General features: G+C 44.8%; 1 protein-coding gene across 5 annotated transcripts in view; it reads right to left on the bottom strand.

The window, feature by feature from the left end:
- Positions 1-15,710, bottom strand: part of Gadl1 (glutamate decarboxylase like 1) — a 179,039-nt gene that overhangs the window by 119,322 nt on the left and 44,007 nt on the right. For 4 of the 5 annotated variants that reach the window (XM_075964241.1, XM_075964239.1, XM_075964240.1 and 1 more), the window contains exons 5-8: positions 13,726-13,832; positions 12,887-13,002; positions 5,328-5,407; positions 5,142-5,196 (exon numbers count right to left, since the gene is read on the bottom strand). The exons of the other annotated variant lie outside the window; for it this stretch is intronic. In XM_075964241.1, the coding sequence (XP_075820356.1) occupies positions 5,142-5,196; positions 5,328-5,407; positions 12,887-13,002; positions 13,726-13,832 (358 nt within the window). The remainder of the gene's footprint in view (positions 1-5,141; positions 5,197-5,327; positions 5,408-12,886; positions 13,003-13,725; positions 13,833-15,710) is intronic. 5 annotated transcript variants of the gene reach the window in all.

Raw genomic sequence — 15,710 nt, forward strand, 5'->3', positions numbered from 1 at the left:
GGTCATTATAAATAGGTTCAGCACAGTGAGAAAATGCTATAACTTGATCCTCCATTGGTCCACATCAATGGCTAGAATCAAGATTATCACTGTCAGTTTCTGTTGGTTGCATTCTGTCTATCAGGTTTATGCTCTGGTGACAGCCCAGGTCCAAAGTGGTTAAACCCACTGGTAGTGATGAAATGTCATTGTTTGGGCTTTGAGCTTCCTGATTGCTCTTGAGGAAAGAGCTTGGGCTTCTATAGGGCCTGCATTGCCCCCACTCACCAAAATAAGCAGAGTCAGGACTGGTAGGCAAAATTCTGGTCCTAGGGGTGAACCATGTAGGTGTGTCTAGTTGTCTAAGTAAATACAGCTGCCAGGCAAAGATAAAATCAAGTATAGACACAGAACAAGCTGTGAACAGAGAGAAGAGGCAGTCTCACAGGGAGGGTTGTCCATATGGGGACAGCCATGGTTAGGTTCACTGGATATGGTGGGAAAGAGGACCTGCCTCATCTCTGTCTTGGTACCCTCCTCTCACAGCTGATGCCTGCATCTTGTAAACTGAGCAGATGTCAGTGGACCATGGGCAAGAAAAGGGAGATCATGAGTATAACACAGTGATGAAACACAATCCAAGCAAGTTAGCCATGTATGCTGTACATACCAACAGGCTTCATGCCCATCAGGTAAGGGAACAGGAGAAAAGGGATGCTTCCAAACATCAGTGCCAGCATGGTGACAGAGGTGTGTTACTTACTGTGACAGAGACAACTTACAGACCACTGTGATACTGTGGGACTCGAGGGTTTCAAAACACTTGAGGAATAAGATACTCCTACCATTTTATTTCCTCTGAACTTTGTTTTGCTCTCTTTAGCTCAGAGCTGATTTCCCCTCAGTTTTATGGTGAAGTTCATTGCTATTGCAACAGAGTCTTAGCTCCTCACATGCTGTAGGCACCTGCGTTTGAACCAAACTTACTACAATTTAACTGACCTTTTGACAGAAAGATGTTATTTCTCAATGGAAAGTGGGTCCCACATCCCCCAACTGAGATGCCCAGGAGTCAGAGTGACATCACAGAATGAATCCAGTTGTCATCAGGGAAGACATCTGGTCTACCCCAACCCTTTCAGAGCCAGGCCAGGAGCCCCCACTGAGGAACCATGAGCTTGGGTAATTCTTCCCTGTACTCAACCACAATTGATTAAGTCTTTATCATGTCAGTGACCTAAACAAAATGAGAACAGAGTCACATCAATCATTCAAAGCAATGCACAAAAAGTTATTTGCTAAAAACTGTTTCAGGTAGCTTTATTGGTGTGCTCTTCCCCATAAATTGTATGATGCTCTGGCAATCATGAGAAAACACCTGTGTATGCTAGTAGAAGATTCTCAGGGGTTCTCTTTCCCTACCAAATCACTTGTTTTTAATAGTCCCGGAAATCACAAGTGTGTGTGTGTGTGTGTGTGTGTGTGTGTGTGTGTGTGTGTGTGTATTTAGCCTTCTCTGTGTTTTTCCTTCATCCTTTCTTGTCGTTACCTACAAAGTTCAGGGAAAGAGTATTGATTGCATGCTGCCTGGGAGCTTGTAGTTTATAAGAAAGTTTGTCACTTCAAACACTCATGCTCAAAATTCCCTCAGAAATACTCAGTGGTCCCGCTCGCTGGGCTGGTCAATAACTACTTAGCTGGTGCCCTGCAGTTTGCACTGTCTTCATAATGGTGTCAAGCAAAGGCCACTGCCTAAAAGATGTCCTAATAGGTTGTCGTGGCTCAGAGAGTTCAACCCCAGCACAAAAACCCATGCTGATGCTCAGCTGCCTGGTCTGAAGTAATAAGAAAGGAACACAGACAGGCAGGTCTGAGCCACAAAGTCTCCCATCATGTGGTATTGTCTCCAAATGGATGCAAGCTTGGTTGCTGGTGAATCCATGCCCATGCAGACACTGACTTCAAAGGAAACTGGGCAGAGGCACCAGCGTTTCCCTGCTGCCCTCCTTTTCAACGTGCCTGAAGCAATTTTCACTTTTCAAAAACTTCTGTTCTCGGGTTCTCAACTCCAGAATTATGGTAGCTTCTTATACTTGGGGTGTCAAAACAAGCCAAAAAAATTGTGGAAAAGAAAATGATTAAATGGAATCAAACCAACTCTGTTAGAAATATGAGTTGCTAATGACACTAACACACGAGGCTGTGTTGAAGGGAGGGCAGAAAATGATCGCAGAATATTGAGGATTGGGAAATCAGGCAAAACAAGGAAATGTTTATCCTTCTAGCATGGGAAAATCATCTCCTTGGGGAGACTAAGTAGTGATGAAGAAGCAGTTCTGTTTGTGGTAGACAGCCTGCCAACGAATGAGGAAAGAGTGGGAGAGTCAGTTCCAAAGTCACCTTCCTTAGGACTGCTCCAGCCAGTGCTCAGCAGGGCAGCCAAATCCAAGAGGTGCACTGGGGGGGGGGGACTTGATAGTGGATGGGTGGACCCCAGAAATACTAAGCTCCATTGACCAATGTCATCCATCGCAGAAGGAGGCAGGGGCATCTCCCCAAGGAAGAACAAAACATAAAATTTGGAAATAAATTCTACTTGAATCCCATGGAGGTAAGTAAGCACCACATTACAGGAGACACAAGAAGAGATGGTGCAGAGGAGAATCAGTCTCTCTGCCTCAGTGTAAGCTACCCAGGGACATGAATGCTTCCCCACATCAAGTCAGAGCATAAAATTAGAGGAGGAAGAAGCTATGGATTAGCAAAACTTTTTTTTGAACTAGCAAGCCATATTTCCTTTATTAAGAAACAATTTCAAAGTAAATATGAGATTTATACATAGTGGAATACAAATCACTCTGTATAAAGAAGATATTTATCTTTTACAGCATACATGGTTTAAGGAATATTTTCTAAGTGAAATAAGCCAATGACAGAAGGGAAAATACAATATGCTGTCATTAGTATATTGAACTGAGAGCAATGAGACTCATAGAGTCAAGGAACAGAGTGGTGTGGCCAGAAGCTGGCATATGTGGAAATGAGGAGGTGATGGACAAAGAATAGAATAGGTGCTTAGTCCTCACAGGAAGAAAATATCTCCAAGGATGATGCCTATAACTAATAAGTATGTAGTATACTTGCCATTATTACTAACTGAATTGCTGATGTGCTTATCATAAAGTTAATAAGTACTTGAGATACTAGGTGTGCTGATTAGCTTCATTGAATCACATTGTATTAACAATTATCCCATCTTAAGCTGGAGAGGTAGCTCAGTGCATAAGGCCACTACTTGCACCAGGATGAAGGTCTGAGTTCAGACTCTAGCATTCCTTTTTTTCCCTGTTTTATTTATTTTTCAAAACTTTATCTGACCACCAGCCATATATAATATAGCAACCTTATGTGAATTCTTCCTTAAACAAAGAAAGCTATTGTTTTTTAAATAAAGGGAAATTTTTAATATAGACTGAATATTTGATTATAGTAAGTGATTACCTTTAAATACAATCATAGTACTAGTTAAAAGGTAAGAGTGCTACTATACTTTACAGCTATACGCAGCTATTTATGCCAGAGGTTTGGGTCTGACAGACTTTGATGTGGTGGAAGTGGTGGGTGGAGGTGGGAGAGAAAGTGAACTATCTCAGTGAGTGCTGAGTCTGAATGATGAGTGGTCAGAGGCGGGCTACCTCTGCTCTGAAAATGTCTGAGGCCATCTACAATAGAAAATCTAAAAGAATACGGATGGATAGATAGATAGATAGATAGATAGATAGATAGATAGATAGATAGATAGATAGAGACAGAGAGAGGGAGGAAAGCAAGAGGGAAAGAAAGGATTGGGGAAAAGAACAGAATGGAAGGGAAGAGGAACAGGTGGCTTGAGAAAGCAAGGGGAGGAAGAAGAATATGACCCGTGCATGCAGGATGCTCAGCACCCACAGCCATTGAGCATGCTTAGCATCATCAAAGCTCCTTTCAACAGGAACTTGGGAAGGAAAGGGTGAAAATAAATCTAAAAGGAAGTATCTGAGGTTCATAGTAAGAAAAGAAAACAAATAAATGAAGAAAACGACAAAACAAAACAAATACCTGACAGTATTTTGGAGACTTTTACCCAAAGCGAGAGTGTGATAATGTGAACCCCCGGGCAATGCTTGTGTCTACACGGTATGAAGATGTTAATTAGAAAGGTATGTGTAGGTTTGAGGATGCGCATCTGAAGATAATGCATCTACAATAAAAACAGACCTTTAAGTATGGACTCCAAGGCCAGCAAGATGACTCAGAGAATAAAGATACCTGCTGCCAGGCCTGAAAGTCTAAGTTCGATCCCCAGAACCCACATGGTGAAAGGAGAGAACCAGTTCTCAAAAGCTGTCCTCTGATCTCCCTATGTGAACCATGACATGCACCTTCTCCCCTCCAAATAAACAAAATGTAACTTTAAAAAATTTTAGTATAATATAACTCTGGGCCACATATAATAATTTAGCATACCCCAGGTGAAGTAGTTTTATGAAATTTGAATAGATGAGGGTAGCAGCAGAGATATAATGTTAAGGCTTAAAGTAACAAATGTATCCATCTTCAAGTGAATAGACCATTTGCATTAAACACCTGTTTAAAGCAGTCTATAGCTCCATTAGCAGTGGGCAGAAAGGAGGGTCAAATGGGAGGAAACAGTAGAAAGATAATAGAGGTACTCCCAAGTATTTGGACCCAGGAAGTAATCAGGTGAACATAGCAGCCAGGCACATTTTCAGAATTCTGCGTCAAGGTCAGCCTTGCCGGGTCACAGCAAGTAAGCATGGCCAGGTTTTCTCTGTTTAAGCAGTTCAGGAAGATAGAACGTTCTAGCATAAAAGTGCTAGACCAAGAAATCCTGAAAATGAGGGCAGGGAGAGATGGAGACCCGCCCACACAACTCTACAGACACCACAGACATGCCTGTTTGAGCCCAAGAATGTGGAGAGCCAGGCGCCAGGAAACAGAACATGTGTAAGACTGCTGTCAAGTTCCCTTCGTTAACCGCAGCACATGCTCTTCTATCACTGGCTGGTAGAACGCTGCTGGTGGTCTGCATCATCTCGCGATGCTCTGCCTCATCAGCAGATGCCTGCCCCACCCCCTTCTCTTCCATCTCTCAGTCTTACCTCTTGTCTCGCTTGCCCAATTCCTCTCTCCAGTTCCTCGGGTATCATTTTACCTCTGGGGATACAGAGTTAAGACATTCATTTATGACAGGTCTTAACAGGCCACAGAAGTGCTTACAGATAGCAGGGTTTCTTCCCTCCACCCACGACCTCCACCCATGAGGCTTCTACCCCTGTCCTTGTTACCTTCCATCTGTTTCCACAAAGTACACGTTCTGAGTGCCAATCCCAAGGAAGGAGGCCGCTTTCTTCATGGAGTAATGACACTGAATTCAAGGGGGAGGGGGAAGGGAGAGCGATGACCGCAGAGCATGGAACATGTATTATTTATTATCTAAACCACAGCGTGTCTTTATGCCGTAGCGTGATCTTTGGAACATGATTGCATAGAAGAGAAAAGAAAATGATAATTGAACTGAGCTGCTTAATGGAATGGCAGAGACCCCTGACTTCAGGGTCAAGAAGGTGACACTTTTGAAACCTTAAATAAATAATGAACTCTTGAAGACTGGGTTTGCCAAGCCAGAAAGCACCATGTCAATAAAGCCTATGCTACCAGCTTGTTACAGAAAGAAACAGGTTAACATGTGAACCCGGCTTAATGCATGGCACAAACATGGCCCCTGGAGGCTCTTGGCGTCTGTAGGATTAAGAAAAGCTTCTATTGATATTCCTGTCATGGGTGAGCTTGTGGAAGCTTAGAATCTAGTCTACCGCCAACTGGAAACCCTCTGAGGAAAGACAAGATGCCACCTCAAAAGGAACAAACTTTTTTGCTTAACTGTTTCCTAGGGAAAACATGATGGGGTTAGAAGTAGAGCTCAGACTCTTGACCAGTTCTTAACAGGGAGAGCAAGGCTGAAATTAGACCTATAGGAATATGGCTGACATCACATGAACCAAAGTGACCCCGGGGGCAACAAGTGTGTTCCATCATGACAAAAATGAGGTCCATGTTGGTTTGGCAAATGTAGCCTATTTCTTATTGACAAACACTGATAAGGCTGGAGACAGTTAAGCTTCTACCCTTACCACTCAAAGCTTACAACATAATTAGCATGCAGACATTGAAGATGCTGTTCTTTGTGTATGAAGGGGGACAGGTGGTCAATTCATTTTTTTTTCATGCCAGAAAAACAAAGACGATAAGGAACATTATTGTCAAAAAAAAGTTGCTTTAATTTGTAAGGATGAATACATTAAAAGAATAGTCATGCCTTCACACTTAACTTGATATATTCCCTCAAATGTGGTAATTTTTCCCTCCTTTTGTCAAATGGGAAGTTCTTTTTTTAAAACCCTGTAAAAATAAAATGCAGAAGGAGTCATGCCACCAGGAAAAATGGGACCATCCTAAATAATTAATTTCCAAATATCAAGCAGGACACATCCCAAGTGCCCGCAGGATGTATTTATTTCAGGGTGTCACAGAACATATGCATATCGGATGGCAATAATGTACATTAAAAAATGTAATTAATGTCTACTGGCTACAGCAGTCGGGCTGGCTGGAGGTAGCGAGCCTGCTGTAACTAAGGTGACATAGCCAGGGTGAAATATTTCTCACCAGAGATGAGGGCTCTGCCAGCCCAACAGCTATTGATTTCCTAGTGATAAATGCTAGCCTGCCCCCAGCGACGTGTGGCTGGAAGGAAAGCCATAGCCCCCTCCCCATGAGAAACAGCACACTGTCTCCAACTAAACAAAATCCAGAACAAAGGTCATGGAGTTAACGCCCAGGACATTGGGGCCAGGAACAAACCGGTATCACCCTCCAATACAGAGGAACAGATTGTGTGTGTGTGTGTGTGTGTGTGTGTGTGTGTGTGTGTGTGTACGACATTTGGGAGTTTTGGAGAAGGGTCCTGGAAGTGGAGAAAACAAATAAAATGGCACTTCAGATATGCTGACTACGAAAAATAAAAAAAACAAAAACAAAAACAAAAAACAAAAGCCGGGCAGTGGTGGCGCAGGCCTTTAATCCCAGCGCTTGGGAGGCAGAGACAGGCGGATCTCTGTGAGTTCGAGGCCAGCCTGGTCTACAAGAACTAGTTCCAGGACAGGAAGCAAAAGCTACAGAGAAACCTTGTCTCGAAAAATTAAAAAAAAAAAAAAAAAAAAAAAAAAAACAGATATGCTGACTAGTTGAGGGGGAAGGGAAACCCATGGCATGACCTGAGAACTAATATTTGCACTTTTAAGTAAACGGTGGTTGTTCCCATGACTAGCCAAAGATAAATCGGCATTCTAAAACCCAGACTCCCCATGGGCTTTGTAAATCCAAAGAAGGCATCCCCACCCCAGGGGGTATTAGTTTCCATGAAGGTGAAGCAACAATCGAGTGCCAACATGAAAGTCAGCCCTGAGCTGAAGTTGTGCTTTCTGGGTCTTGCGAGGATGCTTTTTCCGTGACCGATCTTGGCTTTCAGGATGAATTGTGATTTCACCTTGGTGTGTGCTGTGTCCTGAATACGATGGGTCTAGCGCTGACTAATTTGATGCTCACGTTTTCAGGTAAGGAGGGCAGAGTTTATCTGTGTTATCCTTTCAGGGAGGGAGAGCAGAAATATTCTGAAGATTTCTCCAAGATCATAAAGTTAGACAAATTCCTAATGGTGCCAGGGTCCACCAAGATGGATGACCTTTCCTCAAGGTCCCCACATCATCTAAAAGGGCATTTGTTTTCTGTTGGGAAGGCCTGGGATCCATCCCATTCCAGCTCAGGGCATGTTATGTAGCTATTCCCTCTGAACGAAAACATTCCCTTAAGGCTCAGGAAGTACATAAGGGAAACCAACAAGACCCAGAGAGCTCCTGAAACTTTGGAGACTCATGACGTCCTTCTTCAAAGTTGTAAGAGCACCAACTGTTGCCGGAAGAAGAGACTCTACAGATAGCTGAGTCACCTGACAGCCAGCCCCAGGGAGTCGGCTTTCACAAGTCCCACCTTGCTGGGCTGACTTCAGATGCTGCTGACTTTGGGGCATGGATGCTCCTGTATGCAACACCTTACCCATCACCCATGCCCCTTTAAGTAACTCCAGTAAGTCCACTGGTTCACCAGCCAGACTATGTGACATTGTGTCTTTGCTGTGTCATATGTGCCCTATCTGGGGTGAGTAGCTGTTCACTCTTGCATTCCAGACAAATATCTCACCAGGGAAGCCCTAAGGTGCAAGGCTGAAGGAGGACCAGTTTGAGACAAGCATCCTACACTCTCGCCTAGTGACAACCATGCTCAGGAGGAACTGCCTGGAAGTTAATGGGGTTTTGTTAGCCCTCATCTTGTAGTGCTGGACAATGATCTCTGTTTTGTGTTGGTTCTAAAAATAATTTGCTCTGCTCATAAACCTTAAAACCCCATGAGCACTGTGCACACAAGGTGCTCGAAGCAAAGTTTTAACCAAGTCACAACCCTTAAATTTCACGACTTCTCTCCAAATGTCTCCTTGCAGCACTGGAGAGGATATTGTGGATGTGGTGACAGTTCAGGAGTCTACTGTGATGGTCTTGCTGGTAAATAGCAAGAGGCAAATTACAGACGGAAAGGGGAGTGTGCAGAAACACCTTCTGTGCTAGATATACACATTCCATAACCCAAGAGGCCAGTGTGAAAATAAGAAAGAAACTGAACCACGAAGAGACTGTGGGCTGCTGAGTGTCCTCTAACGAAACTAAGAGCACTCAACGATGTGCAACCAATGATTCTCCTAAGCCTTGAGAGCTTGCCTCAACACAACGTTGAGTAATTCTGTTTCCTAACTAAATGGTGGGCTGGATTGTTATAATAAGCAATAAAGGGGTGGTCATTAAAATGGAAATTAAAGCAATGCAGATGCTCTGACCCCGAGCGGGGAAAGGAAGAAGCTGTGGGTAGCATCAGGGTGGAATGGTTGACTCTATGAACAACTCAAGGCAAAAGCAAGCTCATGCAGATGGGATTTATGTCCTGTTCTTTGGTTTTCTGGACCCAATTTCTGCTGGCATGTCAGCCACCCATGCCTCCTGGGAGACTGGAAAGACCACTACTGTGTTCTGACTTCATAACCAGTTAAGAACCCAGTGTCTTCTCACCACTTTCACCTGGACTACCCATCATCCACATGGGCGTGTTCATTCTCAGGCTCCATCAAATCTCTTCCTTTTTCTGGGGCATCTCTTCCATAAAAAGACTAGTAAAAAAGTGTTAAACCAAGTGAGGATGGAGAGTGAGGAAAGGCATGGAGCAGAAGGCAGGAGCAGGCTTCCATCAGCCCACCCAGGAGATGAAACTGCACCGTATCTCCTAGTACTTGGGTCTCTAAGTCTCAAATAGAGTGGGCTGTAACAGAGGAAGGGGAACCCTGTGCCACAATAATTCCAGGTGTGTAAGTGTTCTCACAGTTCCAGACATCCTCCTCTGCCTCGGGAAGACACAGCTTATGAAGAACCACAGTGCCCAAGGTGAGATACAGATGGAGAGGTACCACCCAGGTGAGCCTTCAAAGGGGCCTGCCTCCCTGGCTCCTGCTCTCCTGTCAGTGAAGAGCTTCCCAGAGCAGAAGGCAGGAGGAAAACACAGCACTTGACTGGAAGTCCCAGGCCACGCTCAGATTTTACTTCGTTTCTTTTCGTTGTTGTTGTTCCCATTTTAAGTAGGATAAAAAGTAAAAAGTCTCCTCTTGAGGTTTTCCTACATGCTTTGTTTGGGCGGGTCTTGCTCCTCCACCCCTCCCCACCCACTCTTACATTCCAGGCCTAATATTCCACTTTCCTCTTCCAAGTCACCTGTGTTTGTGCCCTGCTTGTCTAACCTTGGAAGCTAAGCAAAGCCACGCCTGGTAAGTACTTGGATGGGAGGTCACCTCAAGCTTTTGACAGAATAGCTATTGGTCCTGACCTAGGAATGAACAAAGGTTCCCACAGGAAATACGCAGAAGTAGAATACAGGGGGACAGGCCTCTTTCAGACAAGACTGCCCTTCATCTGGACCATCTTTTTCTAACCATCTCACTGGGGCTGTATCTTTCTCCTCCCATTGACAATGCTACTTCTTCTTCTAATGTGGGGCAGATCCCACTTTACAGGCAATAACCCATTCAGTCTTTGCAAGCATCTGCTCTTTGACCAACACTGTATGGCTGTTGGGTTGCTTTCATGGGTCCATTGCTCAGGGAGCCCTGCTCCAGACACTTTTTAAGGAGACCTTGCACTCAGCATCAGATTCTGCCTTTTCTGCCTTTGGATCAGGGTCCAAGATGCATCTGGCTTTGCTACAAAAATGAGTCCAGACTGAGAATGCACGGGTTCTGACCCTAGAACTCGACGGCTGGCATGTTCCCAGCTTTCTCAGGGAGGAGATTGCACTGCCTGTTAGAATACGCTGTGCACAGGGCTCACAGGGTAGAGAGGGATCACTGGGACCACCCCACTGGGCCCTCCCTGTACCAGCCATATCAAAGAGCCCAGCCATGAATGGCACAACCTGCCAGGTGGAGAGAGACTTAGAATTGGTCACACAGCTACAGTTCCAGACTGCTGGATTTGGGGGTAAATTGAGGCAAAAAGCAACTGATGCACTGTTTTACAAATTAGGAAAGCAAAGCCCAGAGGTGACAACCACCTTTGCTAAGGTCACTCTGATAATGTGTGCTGGAGACTGGGATCAAACCTGGGTGGCCTAGTTCAACATCCACGTACTCAACCACACCCTTCCTGTGTGCCTCAGGGAACAGAGAGATAAGATGTGAGAACTCTGGTGACACAGGATTGTGTGTGTGTCACTGTCTGTGTGTCTCTCTGTGTGTGCATGTGATTGTGTGTGTGTGTCACTGTATGTCCGTCTCTCTGTGTGTGCATGTGATTGTGTGTGTCACTGTATGTCCGTCTCTCTGTGTGTGCATGTGATTGTGTGTGTGTGTCACTGTATGTCCGTCTCTCTGTGTGTGCGTGTGATTGTGTGTGTGTGTCACTGTATGTCCGTCTCTCTGTGTGTGCATGTGATTGTGTGTGTGTGTCACTGTATGTCCGTCTCTCTGTGTGTGCATGTGATTGTGTGTGTGTGTCACTGTATGTCCGTCTCTCTGTGTGTGCGTGTGATTGTATGTGTGTGTCACTGTATGTGTGTCTCTGTGTGTGTGCATGTGATTGTATGTGTGTGCGTGTGATTGTGTGTGTGTGTCACTGTATGTGTGTCTCTCTGTGTGTGCGTGTGATTGTGTGTCACTGTATGTCTGTCTCTGTGTGTGCGTGTGATTGTGTGTGTGCGTGTGATTGTGTGTGTGTGTCACTGTATGTGCGTCTCTCTGTGTGTGCGTGTGATTGTGTGTGTGTGTCACTGTATGTCCGTCTCTCTGTGTGCGCGTGTGATTGTATGTGTGTGTCACTGTATGTCCGTCTCTCTGTGTGTGCGCATGTGATTGTGTGTGTCACTGTATGTCCGTCTCTGTGTGTGCGTGTGATTGTATGTGTGTGTCACTGTATGTCCGTCTCTCTGTGTGTGTGTGCATGTGATTGTGTGTGTCACTGTATGTCCGTCTCTGTGTGTGCATGTGATTGTGTGTGTGTGTGTGTGTCACTGTATGTCCGTCTCTGTGTGTGCATGTGATTGTGTGTGTGTGTCACTGTATGTCCGTCTCTCTGTGTGTGTGCATGTGATTGTGTGTGTCACTGTATGTCCGTCTCTGTGTGTGCATGTGATTGTGTGTGTGTGTCACTGTATGTCCGTCTCTGTGTGTGCATGTGATTGTGTGTGTGTGTCACTGTATGTCCGTCTCTGTGTGTGCATGTGATTGTATGTGTGTGTCACTGTATGTCCGTCTCTCTGTGTGTGCATGTGATTGTATATGTGTGTGCGTGCATGTGGGATTGTGGTCCAAATGACATCAGTTGTTACTGAATTCCCTGCCTTTCTCTCCACCTTGAAAAGAAAGATAGAAACCCCTTACACCACTCAATCAAAGCAACGTTGCTAGGAATCGTAAGCAGAGAACACATCTGACACCAGTCATGACCTGAGTTCCAATAAAGCAAGATACTCAAGGCAAAGATTCACAGAGAGAAGAATTGGCCCTTCAAATGAAATCTGTGTACACACACACGTGAGCACACACACGCATGCACACACATGTGCACACACACGCATGCACACACACACACCCCTTGCTGTGTCCGTTTACTCCTGTGCATATGCACATGTGGTTAGTGCTGACCACTAGATAACCCTTCAGGGGACTTGTCCCTGGAGAGGATAGCAGCTATTAACTTCATCCAGGAGTGGGGTCTTGGCAGATCTCCCCAATCTACATTAAACACAACTAATGTTGTCATGCTGAAGGTCTTGTCTAGCCAATTATACTGTTGAGATTTCATGGGTGCAGCTTCCTGTTAGATGTAGGAGACGTGGTCTATGGCAGACATACTGGTCCTCTGGCCTTTACAATCTTTCCACCCCTTCCATGATGTCCCTGGAGCCCAAGGTATAAGGGTTGTGGTAGGTAGATGTGTATTCATTGGGTATGGGCACCCTGTGGTTAGACGATAAACTTTAAATAAGGTTGCTGTACCAAAACTGAGCAGCCAGGAGTCATCAAACCAGAATAATCTGATTTTCCTTTGAAAATAAAATGATACATCATACGTAGGCATAAATCAATCACATGTAGATAGGATAAAAATCACAACAGGAGTCCTCAGGCAAATGAACCCTTTTGACGAACACATTCTCAAGAAGAAAAATGAACCTAGCATCAAAAATGATGCTTTACCTCTGCCGATGTGAAAAGGATTAATCTTGGCAAACCAGACAGGCCCTTCTCCTTAACATCAGGGTAATATCTGTATCTAGCTAAATTCATTGCACACATATTGGACACCGAGCCACCTGCAAAGACAAAATTTAAATGTCACATTCACAGCATGAAGTCTTAACACCCACAGAAGCAAATAGACAGGGGAACAATGGACAGCTAGGACTACCCTTGTCTAAGAAAAATTCACCATGAGGGTCACCCAAACACCCCAATGTCCCATCCAGACTCTCCTGGATGTCTGCAATTGCCGAGCTTTTTATCTCAGAAAAGAGGGAAATTTAGGTCCATCCTTTTTGCTTAGGACTTTTTTTTTCCAAACTAAAACTTTCAATCTTTGGGCCTGAACTTAGAAGGAGCATCCAAAGCTGTGTTGTTTACAACATCCTGTCTGTCACTCTGTCTGTCACCTCTCTGGTGACACTAAAATGGAAACACATGCTCGTCTCCAGCCCTAGAAAAACTCTGTAGAATAAACCTAGATGGTTTGGAAACCTGCAGAAACATTGCCTGACAAACATAGAGGACGAAGAAGTATCTCTGTAAACTCCCAGCAGCTGAGGAATTCCTTCGTGCTAGCTAAAAGCCTTAAGTGTAGCTATGTAAGTCCTAAATTGTAGACATCTCATTTGCCAAGTATGCATTTATGCAAATTTCAATCATGCTATGAAAAGGTGTCAGCTCCACGGTAAGTCAACTTTCTGGTCATGTGCGAGTCTGCAATGAGAGGTCCCCAACTGAATAGAAGTTTAGATGCTCCAAATGGAAGGGTGATGGAGGTCGCCAAAGGTACTCACCTGGATTAAATATTCCATCCCCTTCTTTCCAGCCAACACATTCAATCATTTTCTTCAGAACCGCCTCTTCCACTAACAGAAACACTGGGGACACCTCATACGTATAACTAGACAGATATAAAAAACACTTCACTTCTATGACTAGAGTCAAAACATCCCTTTGGGGTCCCGAGAGAAATGCACAGAGAGAGGTCCTGAAACCCAATGGCTGCCAAGTGGAGGAAGTCTCTGCAGATCTATCCCTTGGACCTGGAGAAGTCTCCAGCGGGGATACTGCTAGTCATGCTTAAATGTCCATAGCTGGTAGCCTTATGCCAGCTACTTCAGGAACCTTCAATTCCATGAGTGAAGAAGAGGGCTGAGTATCATCTGTGTGTCGGCCATGAGAAATGTTTGGATACTTAGGATGCTGGCTGTTGATGCTAAGTAAAGAGAAGCTATCATTTGGGTATCCATGTTTGTCTGGGTCATTACCATGAGTACACTGTCTGCACATGGGGGCTCTGCATCCTGAACATGGCTTCTTCTGCCACGTTAGCTATACCTGCACAGATATAAAGTGTCCTATGAGTATCTCTCATTGTGTGATGGTTTTACTGATCTGATTTCCTGCTCTAGCCTGGGTACCATCATCAGAGAGCCTTGCTATGGTGACCTTCACCTCAGCTGAAGGAACTGCCTTACAGCTCCCCCTCTCTGTGGTTCTACCCTTGATGCCCGGTCCTTGTAGAGATTCTCTGGGGTTAGTGAAGATTGTCACTGAGCCTGTGTGACAGTCTGACTTGCATCCTTTACCCTCCCTGCTCTTTCCTCACTCTCCAGTCCCTCATGATGATCCCATGTGTTTAATAACCACCTGTCCTGTGCACTCCAGCCAGAGTAGCTCCCCAGTTCCAGAGCAGCGCCCCAAACTCCATCAACTATGGTGCCTTGTTATGTACTATGTAAGTATCTTCTTTCTCCAGATAACTGAGTAGCTGAATATCCCCAGCCTCCTTTATAATTAGGCGACTGCATTAAATTGCATCTGAAAAAATGTATACTCTAATATATAGGCTAAGTAGATGTGTCTAAATTTCCAGTTGTAGAATTTTTTTTTTGATGCAACTATTTTAACATCTGGAGGGGACAGTTCTGGAACAAAGGCAAAAGAACCAAATGCCTACTGTGTAGGGTCTGCCTGTGCATCAAGCACTCTACAGGTGTTGGGTTCTTGTGAACATAAGACAGGCTAAATTTCCAGCCATGGTGTGAAATCAGTTCACATGCACACAGAATGTGTGAAAGGCTGTATATAGGAGCTGAAACATGGATAAAAATAATCACTCAATTTGTTGTAAATCTATTACTGAAAATTAGATCAACTCTACACTGGCAATGGGCATGAGATGGAGGAGGGGGTATAGACACACAGGAGGTTGGGCACGTGGTGAGAGGATGGTCCAGTAGGGCAGCAGTGTTCACATCACAGCCCTCTAGATGTGCCAGGTTGAATAACTCAAGTAAGGAGATATAGAACTCTGGCAAGAGAGAGCTGAAGAGTGAAACTTGGTTATTCTTTCTGATGATCTACTGCTGAGCCTTCCACCCCGGAGCCCAGTGCCTACGCCTGTCCTCCGTGGAGACAGCATCATGGCCATGACTTCACCCCACATCTCTATCAGTAATCCAGGAGCTGTCGGCCTTTGCCTTGGTTATCTGTTCAATGCCACACTGTACTGTACACACCCTTTTCCGTGGCTTCCATACCTACACTCTTGGCTCACCCTCTTCCCTCCCTCCATTATGGTTGAGTCTCTCCCTCCTAACCATTAAAGGCTAGATAGATATCTACATATCTGTTCCCAAGGCCCTGAGTCCCCTTCTCTCCTCACTCTGTTTGCCCTCGAGATGTGGTTTTCCACCCTGACTGCTCCCTGAAGCCACTAAACCCGCACAGCATAGGTGTCTCATTAGTCTGTGTAGAAGCCAGGGGTCCTCGAGTT

Source organism: Microtus pennsylvanicus, chromosome 3, assembly GCF_037038515.1.
Source record: "Microtus pennsylvanicus isolate mMicPen1 chromosome 3, mMicPen1.hap1, whole genome shotgun sequence".
NCBI classification, from domain to species: Eukaryota; Metazoa; Chordata; class Mammalia; order Rodentia; family Cricetidae; genus Microtus; species Microtus pennsylvanicus.